At 48.2% G+C, this 11985-nt stretch overlaps 2 protein-coding genes across 2 annotated transcripts; both read left to right on the top strand.

Annotated features, from left to right (window-relative positions):
* The first annotated feature begins 791 nt into the window (after positions 1-791).
* On the top strand, positions 792-1529 carry LOC114171278. Its single transcript, XM_028056411.1, has one exon. It carries the CDS (start codon positions 792-794, stop codon positions 1527-1529), a length of 738 nt encoding a protein of 245 aa, XP_027912212.1.
* A 5716-nt stretch (positions 1530-7245) lies between these two features.
* On the top strand, positions 7246-7983 carry LOC114171279. Its single transcript, XM_028056412.1, has one exon. It carries the CDS (start codon positions 7246-7248, stop codon positions 7981-7983), a length of 738 nt encoding a protein of 245 aa, XP_027912213.1.
* Positions 7984-11985: the final 4002 nt, after the last annotated feature.

The raw sequence follows: 11985 nt of genomic DNA on the forward strand, positions 1-11985 counted from the left end.
TCGTGAAGGCCTCGCGGTGACGCCTCATTGCTAGGTCATAATTTCATTACCATGTGGTGGTGCCTCAGTTACGTATCCGGATAGCTAAATCTTAGGGTTTTATATGAATGGGTACTGCATATGTGGGTGTCTGCTATGTGTGTTTGAATGTGGAATGGTATGTTGAGTGCCTGATATAATGACTTCTTCGCTAGCTTACCCTTTCACTTGCTTGTGTGTTATGCGTGGTCTCTTCCTTTGCAATGATCATCAACCTTGTTGATGTGAGCAGATGTGAGAACCCCTAGCAGTAGTGATGGTAATAAGAATGCTGCAACTTAATGGATTGGACAGGTGTTGGGCCCACTGTGGGGCCCATTACTGGAAGATTTTATTATTTATGTTTTCTTGTCCGAACAAGACCTAGTATCTTTAATTGTGTTCTTTTCAGTACATTTCTGGTTGGGCCATGGGGCCCTTTTCTTGTAATCCGGGTATATTTGACGTATTGTATACTTTCTACCCTAAACCTCGTACCCTCTGAATATTCATGTATGTGATGTTTTATCAATTGAGGTTATTCAGTTTTTGGGATGTTACATTTATGGTAATAGAGCGGTCAACCCTTAGGTCTGTGGACTTGGGTGTCCACTTAGTTTTCTCTGTGTCGTTCTGGGTATTTTTCGCTAATTCCTGTCTTATCAAGTCTAATCAAGTGTTTTCTTGTGTGCCAGTGAACTATGGCACCATCCCGTAGAACTCCGCAATCTTCCTAGGGCGATGTGCCAGATATCGCCAGAGCGATTGAAGCAATGGTAGCTACTATGATGCAGCAAAGTACGGCAATGATGCAACAACATGAAGCATCAATGCAACGACAAGCGGCAGCGCTTGAACAGCAGCAGCTGGTGATGCAGCAAATGGAGGCTGTCAGGGCGGCTGCTGAAGATGCTCACAGGCAGCATATGGAGGCCTTCCGCCAGTTGGAGGAGAACAGGGTAGTTGCCCCTACTTTTGGCCCGGAGCCACGACCTACGGCCAGGGAGTGGAGTCTGGAGGACTTTCTGAAACACCACTCAGTGAAGCTTGGAGGCAAGATCAGTCCAGACGCAGCAGACCAGTGGCTGAAAGACCTGGAGAGGATATTTGATGCCAAGATGTGCCCAAAGGAGAGTAGACTGGCGTTCGCAGTGTACATGCTCAAGGGTGAGGCTGAGCACTGGTGGGTCAGCATGAAGTCTATTATAGAGGAGAGACAGGAGCCAGTTACTTGGGACGTCTTCAGGAGGAAGTTCCTCTCCGAGTACTTCCCTGACAACGTCAAATACGCTAAAGAGGTAGAATTTTTACAGTTGACCCAGGGAAGCAAGTCGGTGACTGAGTATGCAGAAAAGTTCAAGTACCTCAGCCGTTTCTACACCATGCCACTAGACGAAGAGTGGCGATGCCAGAAGTTCGAGAACGGCCTCCGTGGAGACCTTCGTTTGATGGTGACACCGCTATCCATCAAGGATTTTGCCGCCTTGGTGGAGAAGGCAAGGGTCATGTAGAAGATGAAGGTAGAGGTGGAAACTCAACACTCATCCCAGCAGAGAGTGGGAGGACCATCTAGGTCCAGGCACAGGCACGAGTAGAGGAGGAAGCCCTACACTAGGCCCTATTTCCAGTCTCAGGGGTCTAGGGAGTCTTTTTCCCAGTAGAACAGGATTCAGTGCTACCAGTGTGGGGGACCGCACAAGAGGAATGTCTGCCCCCAGCTTGCAGGCTTCAAGAAGTGCAACAATTGTGGCAAGGAGGGCCACTTTGGGAGGGACTGCCCCACCCTTGCTAGAACAGTGATGCGACCTCCAGTACAGGCTCCTACACAGAACCAGCAAAGGCACAGAGGCAACAGGCCTCAGGCGACCGACAGAGTGTACGCCATGACCGGAGCGGAGGCTGCAGGCTCAGGTAACCTTGTTATAGGCCATTGTTTGATAGTTGGGAAAGCTTGTTGTGTGCTATATGATTCTGGAGTGACACACTATTTTGTGTCAAATGCATGTGTGGAACGGTTGGGTCTGCCGGTGTGCGAGCTACAGTGTGAGCTTGCGGTGTCTACCCCGGCGTCGGGTTTGGTCAGGACGTCATCCTTGTGTGCGAGGTGTCCAGTGGAGGTAGAGGGACGCAGGTACAAAGTGAACCTAATCTGCCTACCTCTACAGGAGTTGGAGGTAATCCTAGGGATGGATTGGCTCTCTGCCAATCACATTCTTATAGATTGCCGAGAGAAGAGATTGTTATTCCCAAACTCGAAGGAGTCTGAGTTGTTATCATCCCAAGGGGTTCTGAAGGAACTGCGAGGTGGTGCACAATGCTTTGTGATCTTCACGCATCTAGAGGTGGAAAGAGGAAAGATGGAGTCTGCCAAACCAGTAGTGCAGAAGTTCGGGGATGTATTCCCAAAGGAAGTGTCGGGGCTACCTCCTCACAGAGAGGTGGAGTTCTCTATTGATCTAGTATCGGGGATGGGTCCGGTGTCGATGACTCCATACCGCATGGCTCCAGCAGAGTTGGTTGAACTTAAGAAACAGATAGAGGAACTGATGGTGAAGCAGTTTATCCGACCCAGCACTTCGCCTTAGGGAGCACCAGTGTTGTTGGTGAAGAAGAAAGACGGAAGTTCACGTATGTGTGTGGACTACTGGCAGTTGAACAAAATGACGATCAAGAATAAGTACTCCCTTCCGAGGATAGATGACTTGATGGATCAACTACATGGGTCATCAGTGTCTCGAAGATTGATCTGCGGTCGGGATACCATCAGATTTTGGTAAAGGCCGATGATGTACAGAAGACGGCCTTCAGGTCCAGGTATGGCCACTACGAGTATGTGGTTATGCCTTTTGGGGTGACCAACGCTCTGGCGGTGTTCATCGACTACATGAACATGATCTTCTGGCATTTCCTAGATAAGTTTGTTGTAGTCTTCATAGACGACATCCTTATCTATTCCAGAACTCAGGAGGAATATGCAGAACACCTAAGGTTGGTGCTTGGTGTTTTGAGAGAGAAGCAATTGTATGCCAAGTTGTCCAATGGTGAATTCTGGATGGGTGAAGTTCAGTTTTTGGCATGTGATATCCGCCTAGGGGATTGCAGTGGACCTGGCGAAGGTCGAAGCAGTGGTAAAGTAGGAAAGCCCTAAGTCTGCCATAGAGATCAGGAGTTTTGTGGGGTTGGCGGGCTACTATAAGAGATTCATAGAAGGATTCTCCAAGATAGTGGCACCCCTGACACTTCTTACTCGGAAGGACCAACCCTTCACTTGGACGGACAAGTGTGAGGAGAGTTTCCAGGAGCTTAAGAGAAGGTTGACCAGCGCACCGATACTAGTAATCCCAGACGTGGGGAAACCTTTTGAGGTCTATTGTGATGCCTCTCACCTTGGGCTCGGCTGTGTGTTAATGCAAGAGAATAAGGCAGTAGTGTATGCTTCGAGACAACTTAAGGTGCATGAGCGTAACTATCCCACTTATGACCTGGAGTTGGTCGCTATAGTTTTTGCCTTAAAGATTTGGAGGCATTATCTTTATGGTGCACAGTTCCGGGTGTTCAGCGATCATAAGAGCCTCAAGTACCTATTCGATCAGAAAGAGCTGAATATGAGGCAGAGGAGGTGGATGGAGTTCCTTAAAGACTATGACTTCGAACTGTTGTATCATCTGGGGAAGGAAAACGTGGTAGCAAATGCCCTGAGTAGGAAGACTGCACATCTCATGATTAAGGAGGTGGAACTACTAGAGAAATTCAGAGACATGAGGCTACAGGTAGAGTTGGGGTCCGAGGCCATTAGGTGTAGTACCTTTACTATATGTAGTGACTTCTTGGACTCAGTCAGGGAGAGGCAGTTATTGGATGCCAATTTGAACAGGGTTAGAGAACAACTTGGATCAGATGAAACCAAAGACTTTGCTTTGGGTGATGATGGGATACTGAGGTTCCAGGGCAGAGTATGTATACCTGATGATACGGGGGTAAAACGGTTAATTCTTAAGGAAGGACATAAGAGTCATCTTAGTCTGCATCCTGGCATAACTAAGATGTACCAGGATCTCAAGGAAACCTTTTGGTAGCAAGGGATGAAGAAAGATGTGGCTCAGTTCGTGTTAGCATGTTTAACGTGCCAGAAGGCGAAGATGGAGCATCAGAGGCTCGGTGGGATTCTACAGCCTTTGGAGATACCAGTATGGAAATGGGACAGCATCTCCATGGACTTCGTGACTCATCTTCCACGTACTTTTAGAGGACATGACACCATCTGGGTGATAGTGGATCGATTGACCAAGAGTGCCCACTTCTTGGCGATGAACTTGAGGATGTCCATGGCCAAGTTGGCCCAATTGTACGTCAAGGAGATCGTGAGGTTGCATGGTGTACCTTCGAGCATAGTTTCCGACAGAGACCCACGATTTACATCCCGGTTTTGACAGACCTTACAAGAGGCTTTGGGGACCAAGTTGACTATGAGCTCAGCCTACCATCCCCAGACTGATGGCCAATCGGAGAGGATCATTCAGTCACTTGAAGACTTACTACAGACGTGTATATTGGATCATTTGGGGGCTTGGGATGAGGTGTTACCCTTGATAGAGTTCACCTACAACAACAATTTTCATGCGAGCATTGACATGGAACCATATGAGGCTCTCTATGTATCAGGATGGAGAAGCGGTGTTGGTTGGACCAGAATTCTTGGAGCAGACCACCAAAAAAGTGAGAATGGTGAGGAACAGAATGCAGGCATCTCAGAGTAGGCAGAAGGCCTATGCAGACCGTAGGAGGAGGCCTTTGGAGTTCGCAACTGGCAATCATGTGTTCTTGAGGGTGACCCGAACCACTAGTGTGGGAAGGACTCTCCGCTCAAGGAAACTTTCTCCTAAGTTCCTTGGCCCATATCAGATCACGAGGAGGATTGGGTCAGTGGCTTATGAGATAACTTTACCCCCTCAGTTGGTAAACCTTTACCTAGTATTTCACGTCTCACAGTTAAGGAAGTACGTATTTGACCTGACTCATGTGTTGGAAGTCGAGGATATACATATCAGGGAAGACCTCACAGTGGAAGTACCACCCATCGCTCTAGAGGATAGCAAAGTTGAGGAACGCCGAGGAAAGGAGGTCTGCCTAGTTAAAGCATCTGGGATCAGAGGGCGGGTGACTCGACTTGGGAGTTAGAGGAGGACATGAGAAAATCACATCCACATCTGTTCACCTGGTGAGTCTATATTTTTGAGGACGAAAATTTTCTTGTTGGGGAGAATATAAGGCCCAATATTTCCTGCCCTAGTATTTTAAGGGTTGCCTTGCGTCTGTTGGGCCTGAGGGTTGGCCCAAAGGTTAAAAACCATTCCTAGTTTCCCTAATTTGCACTTTTCACTCTTGTAGAAGAATCAGCCATCACCTTTGCGCCTCTCGTACGGAACGCTCCGCTAGGGTTTACTCTGAACCTTCTTCGAGCCAACTCAAACCCAGCTCCTGCTCTACCTCATTGGCCATCATTAGGGCCGTCGTGTTCACTATATTCGTGTCGGAGTGTCCCGCTAGCTTGTTTTCCAGGTAAGGGAAGCTAGGACCTTCTGTTATTTGTGTTTTTCCGCTGTTTTGGACGTCTTTTCGTGTCTGTATGGATTGGTTGGTGTTGTGTCCGTTTTGGATCGAGTTAAAGCATGATTTGATTCGTGGTCTTGGCTGCTGTATGAGAAAACAGTGGCGAGTACTGGTTTTTTCGCCCAAGCGATGTAGTCTCGCCTAGGCGAGATTATCAGAGGCTCGCCCAGGTTTATGTTACGTGATTTGTCGCCTAGGCGACGCGCGTTCTTTTTGAGCGAGGAGTGCTCTCGCCTAGGTGAGAAGGGACTCGCCTGAGCGAGACCTCGCAGGGTTCCCTGTTCCCTCGTTGTGCCCTCGCCTAGGCGAGATGGGACTCGCTTGAGCGAGAGGGTTCCTCTCGCCTGAGCGAGCCCTGTTGGCTTGAGCGAGACAGCGGGCAGGTTTTGATGTTGTTATTGAGTGGTTCACCGATATGTGGCTTGTTTATCTGACTCAAATGCCTTACTGGAAGGGTTGTGTGATGATAGCATGATTAATATGTACATTTGAAATGGAAATGGCATGTTATTTGATTGGGTATGAATTGGAAAGCATGAATTGTATGAATTGTTAATTGTACATGATATTTGTGTTATGGGAAATTCTTGATTGGTGGGTGGAACATGTTTAAAGTATGGGTAGGGCATAATTCCATGACTCTTGTAGTGAGAGATCTTAGTGGCGTCTCATCGATTGGACGTAATTCCATGGACCCTCTTAAGGGGAGTCCCTGGTGGTGCCTGGACAAAAGGACGTAATTCCACGGGGGGTCGTGGTGTTGCCTAAGGGCCAGGGCGTAATTCCATGAAGGTCACGTGGTGGTGCCTCCTGTAAGGGTATAATTTCGTGAAGGCCTCGCGGTGACGCCTCATTGCTAGGTCATAATTTCATTACCATGTGGTGGTGCCTCAGTTACGTATCCGGATAGCTAAATCTTAGGGTTTTATATGAATGGGTACTGCATATGTGGGTGTCTGCTATGTGTGTTTGAATGTGGAATGGTATGTTGAGTGCTTGATATAATGACTTCTTCGCTAGCTTACCCTTTCACTTGCTTGTGTGTTATGCGTGGTCTCTTCCTTTGCAATGATCATCAACCTTGTTGATGTGAGCAGATGTGAGAACCCCTAGCGGTAGTGATGGTAATAAGAATGCTGCAACTTAATGGATTGGACAGGTGTTGGGCCCACTGTGGGGCCCATTACTGGAAGATTTTACTATTTATGTTTTCTTGTCCGAACAAGACCTAGTATCTTTAATTGTGTTCTTTTCAGTACATTTCTGGTTGGGCCATGAGGCCCTTTTCTTGTAATCCGGGTATATTTGACGTATTGTATACTTTCTACCCTAAACCTCGTACCCTCTGAATATTCATGTATGTGATGTTTTATCAATTGAGGTTATTTAGTTTTTGGGATGTTACATTTATGGTAACAGAGCGGTCAACCCTTAGGTCTGTGGACTTGGGTGTCCACTTAGTTTTCTCTGTGTCGTTCTGGGTATTTTTCGCTAATTCCTGTCTTATCAAGTCTAATCAAGTGTTTTCTTGTGTGCCAGTGAACTATGGCACCATCCCGTAGAACTCCGCAATCTTCCTAGGGCAATGTGCCAGATATCGCCAGAGCGATTGAAGCAATGGTAGCTACTATGATGCAGCAAAGTACGGCAATGATGCAACAACATGAAGCATCAATGCAACGACAAGCGGCAGCGCTTGAACAGCAGCAGCTGGTGATGCAGCAAATGGAGGCTGTCAGGGCGGCTGCTGAAGATGCTCACAGGCAGCATATGGAGGCCTTCCGCCAGTTGGAGGAGAACAGGGTAGTTGCCCCTACTTTTGGCCCGGAGCCACGACCTACGGCCAGGGAGTGGAGTCTGGAGGACTTTCTGAAACACCACTCAGTGAAGCTTGGAGGCAAGACCAGTCCAGACGCAGCAGACCAGTGGCTGAAAGACCTGGAGAGGATATTTGATGCCAAGATGTGCCCAAAGGAGAGTAGACTGGCGTTCGCAGTGTACATGCTCAAGGGTGAGGCTGAGCACTGGTGGGTCAGCATGAAGTCTATTATGGAGGAGAGACAGGAGCCAGTTACTTGGGACGTCTTCAGGAGGAAGTTCCTCTCCGAGTACTTCCCTGACAACGTCAAATACGCTAAAGAGGTAGAATTTTTACAGTTGACCCAGGGAAGCAAGTCGGTGACTGAGTATGCAGAAAAGTTCAAGTACCTCAGCCGTTTCTACACCATGCCACTAGACGAAGAGTGGCGATGCCAGAAGTTCGAGAACGGCCTCCGTGGAGACCTTCGTTTGATGGTGACACCGCTATCCATCAAGGATTTTGCCGCCTTGGTGGAGAAGGCAAGGGTCATGTAGAAGATGAAGGTAGAGGTGGAAACTCAACACTCATCCCAGCAAAGAGTGGGAGGACCATCTAGGTCCAGGCACAGGCACGAGTAGAGGAGGAAGCCCTACACTAGGCCCTATTTCCAGTCTCAGGGGTCTAGGGAGTCTTTTTCCCAGTAGAACAGGATTCAGTGCTACCAGTGTGGGGGACCGCACAAGAGGAATGTCTGCCCCCAGCTTGCAGGCTTCAAGAAGTGCAACAATTGTGGCAAGGAGGGCCACTTTGGGAGGGACTGCCCCACCCTTGCTAGAACAGTGATGCGACCTCCAGTACAGGCTCCTACACAGAACCAGCAAAGGCACAGAGGCAACAGGCCTCAGGCGACCGACAGAGTGTACGCCATGACCGGAGCGGAGGCTGCAGGCTCAGGTAACCTTGTTATAGGCCATTGTTTGATAGTTGGGAAAGCTTGTTGTGTGCTATATGATTCTGGAGTGACACACTATTTTGTGTCAAATGCATGTGTGGAACGGTTGGGTCTGCCGGTGTGCGAGCTACAGTGTGAGCTTGCGGTGTCTACCCCGGCGTCGGGTTTGGTCAGGACGTCATCCTTGTGTGCGAGGTGTCCAGTGGAGGTAGAGGGACGCAGGTACAAAGTGAACCTAATCTGCCTACCTCTACAGGAGTTGGAGGTAATCCTAGGGATGGATTGGCTCTCTGCCAATCACATTCTTATAGATTGCCGAGAGAAGAGATTGTTATTCCCAAACTCGAAGGAGTCTGAGTTGTTATCATCCCAAGGGGTTCTGAAGGAACTGCGAGGTGGTGCACAATGCTTTGTGATCTTCACGCATCTAGAGGTGGAAAGAGGAAAGATGGAGTCTGCCAAACCAGTAGTGCAGAAGTTCGGGGATGTATTCCCAAAGGAAGTGTCGGGGCTACCTCCTCATAGAGAGGTGGAGTTCTCTATTGATCTAGTATCGGGGACGGGTCCGGTGTCGATGACTCCAAACCGCATGGCTCCAGCAGAGTTGGTTGAACTTAAGAAACAGATAGAGGAACTGATGGTGAAGCAGTTTATCCGACCCAGCACTTCGCCTTAGGGAGCACCAGTGTTGTTGGTGAAGAAGAAAGACGGAAGTTCACGTATGTGTGTGGACTACTGGCAGTTGAACAAAATGACGATCAAGAATAAGTACTCCCTTCCGAGGATAGATGACTTGATGGATCAACTACATGGGTCATCAGTGTTCTCGAAGATTGATCTGCGGTCGGGATACCATCAGATTTTGGTAAAGGCCGATGATGTACAGAAGACGGCCTTCAGGTCCAGGTATGGCCACTACGAGTATGTGGTTATGCCTTTTGGGGTGACCAACGCTCTGGCGGTGTTCATCGACTACATGAACATGATCTTCTGGCATTTCCTAGATAAGTTTGTTGTAGTCTTCATAGACGACATCCTTATCTATTCCAGAACTCAGGAGGAATATGCAGAACACCTAAGGTTGGTGCTTGGTGTTTTGAGAGAGAAGCAATTGTACGCCAAGTTGTCCAAGGGTGAATTCTGGATGGGTGAAGTTCAGTTTTTGGCATGTGATATCCGCCTAGGGGATTGCAGTGGACCTGGCGAAGGTCGAAGCAGTGGTAAAGTAGGAAAGCCCTAAGTCTGCCATAGAGATCAGGAGTTTTGTGGGGTTGGCGGGCTACTATAAGAGATTCATAGAGGGATTCTCCAAGATAGTGGCACCCTTGACACTTCTTACTCGGAAGGACCAACCCTTCACTTGGACGGACAAGTGTGAGGAGAGTTTCCAGGAGCTTAAGAGAAGGTTGACCAGCGCACCGATACTAGTAATCCCAAACGTGGGGAAACCTTTTGAGGTCTATTGTGATGCCTCTCACCTTGGGCTCGGCTGTGTGTTAATGCAAGAGAATAAGGCAGTAGTGTATGCTTCGAGACAACTTAAGGTGCATGAGCGTAACTATCCCACTTATGACCTGGAGTTGGTCGCTATAGTTTTTGCCTTAAAGATTTGGAGGCATTATCTTTATGGTGCACAGTTCCGGGTGTTCAGCGATCATAAGAGCCTCAAGTACCTATTCGATCAGAAAGAGCTGAATATGAGGCAGAGGAGGTGGATGGAGTTCCTTAAAGACTATGACTTCGAACTGTTGTATCATCTGGGGAAGGAAAACGTGGTAGCAAATGCCCTGAGTAGGAAGACTGCACATCTCATGATTAAGGAGGTGGAACTACTAGAGAAATTCAGAGACATGAGGCTACAGGTAGAGTTGGGGTCCGAGGCCATTAGGTGTAGTACCTTTACTATATGTAGTGACTTCTTGGACTCAGTCAGGGAGAGGCAGTTATTGGATGCCAATTTGAACAGGGTTAGAGAACAACTTGGATCAGATGAAACAAAGACTTTGCTTTGGGTGATGATGGCATACTGAGGTTCCAGGGCAGAGTATGTATACCTGATGATACGGGGGTAAAACGGTTAATTCTTAAGGAAGGACATAAGAGTCATCTTAGTCTGCATCCTGGCATAACTAAGATGTACCAGGATCTCAAGGAAACCTTTTGGTAGCAAGGGATGAAGAAAGATGTGGCTCAGTTCGTGTTAGCATGTTTAACGTGCCAGAAGGCGAAGATGGAGCATCAGAGGCTCGGTGGGATTCTACAGCCTTTGGAGATACCAGTATGGAAATGGGACAGCATCTCCATGGACTTCGTGACTCATCTTCCACGTACTTTTAGAGGACATGACACCATCTGGGTGATAGTGGATCGATTGACCAAGAGTGCCCACTTCTTGGCGATGAACTTGAGGATGTCCATGGCCAAGTTGGCCCAATTGTACGTCAAGGAGATCGTGAGGTTGCATGGTGTACCTTCGAGCATAGTTTCCGACAGAGACCCACGATTTACATCCCGGTTTTGACAGACCTTACAAGAGGCTTTGGGGACCAAGTTGACTATGAGCTCAGCCTACCATCCCCAGACTGATGGCCAATCGGAGAGGATCATTCAGTCACTTGAAGACTTACTGCAGACGTGTATATTGGATCATTTGGGGGCTTGGGATGAGGTGTTACCCTTGATAGAGTTCACCTACAACAACAATTTTCATGCGAGCATTGACATGGAACCATATGAGGCTCTCTATGTATCAGGATGGAGAAGCGGTGTTGGTTGGACCAGAATTCTTGGAGCAGACCACCAAAAAAGTGAGAATGGTGAGGAACAGAATGCAGGCATCTCAGAGTAGGCAGAAGGCCTATGCAGACCGTAGGAGGAGGCCTTTGGAGTTCGCAGCTGGCAATCATGTGTTCTTGAGGGTGACCCGAACCACTAGTGTGGGAAGGACTCTCCGCTCAAGGAAACTTTCTCCTAAGTTCCTTGGCCCATATCAGATCACGAGGAGGATTGGGTCAGTGGCTTATGAGATAACTTTACCCCCTCAGTTGGTAAACCTTTACCTAGTATTTCACGTCTCACAGTTAAGGAAGTACGTATTTGACCTGACTCATGTGTTGGAAGTCGAGGATATACATATCAGGGAAGACCTCACAGTGGAAGTACCACCCATCGCTCTAGAGGATAGCAAAGTTGAGGAACGCCGAGGAAAGGAGGTCTGCCTAGTTAAAGCATCTGGGATCAGAGGGCGGGTGACTCGACTTGGGAGTTAGAGGAGGACATGAGAAAATCACATCCACATCTGTTCACCTGGTGAGTCTATATTTTCGAAAACGAAAATTTTCTTGTTGGGGAGAATATAAGGCCCAATATTTCCTGCCCTAGTATTTTAAGGGTTGCCTTGCGTCTGTTGGGCCTGAGGGTTGGCCCAAAGGTTAAAAACCATTCCTAGTTTCCCTAATTTGCACTTTTCACTCTTGTAGAAGAATCAGCCATCACCTTTGCGCCTCTCGTACGGAACGCTGCGCTAGGGTTTACTCTGAACCTTCTTCGAGCCAACTCAAACCCAGCTCCTGCTCCACCTCATTGGCCATCATTAGGGCCGTCG

The sequence above is a fragment of the Vigna unguiculata genome, unplaced genomic scaffold (assembly GCF_004118075.2).
Source record: "Vigna unguiculata cultivar IT97K-499-35 unplaced genomic scaffold, ASM411807v1 contig_174, whole genome shotgun sequence".
Taxonomy (NCBI): domain Eukaryota; kingdom Viridiplantae; phylum Streptophyta; class Magnoliopsida; order Fabales; family Fabaceae; genus Vigna; species Vigna unguiculata.

Bases quoted from the DNA above. Each gene is read 5' to 3' on its own strand.
- LOC114171278 (XM_028056411.1), top strand. From the start codon at position 792: ATGGTAGCTACTATGATGCAGCAAAGTACGGCAATGATGCAACAACAT.
- LOC114171279 (XM_028056412.1), top strand. From the start codon at position 7,246: ATGGTAGCTACTATGATGCAGCAAAGTACGGCAATGATGCAACAACAT.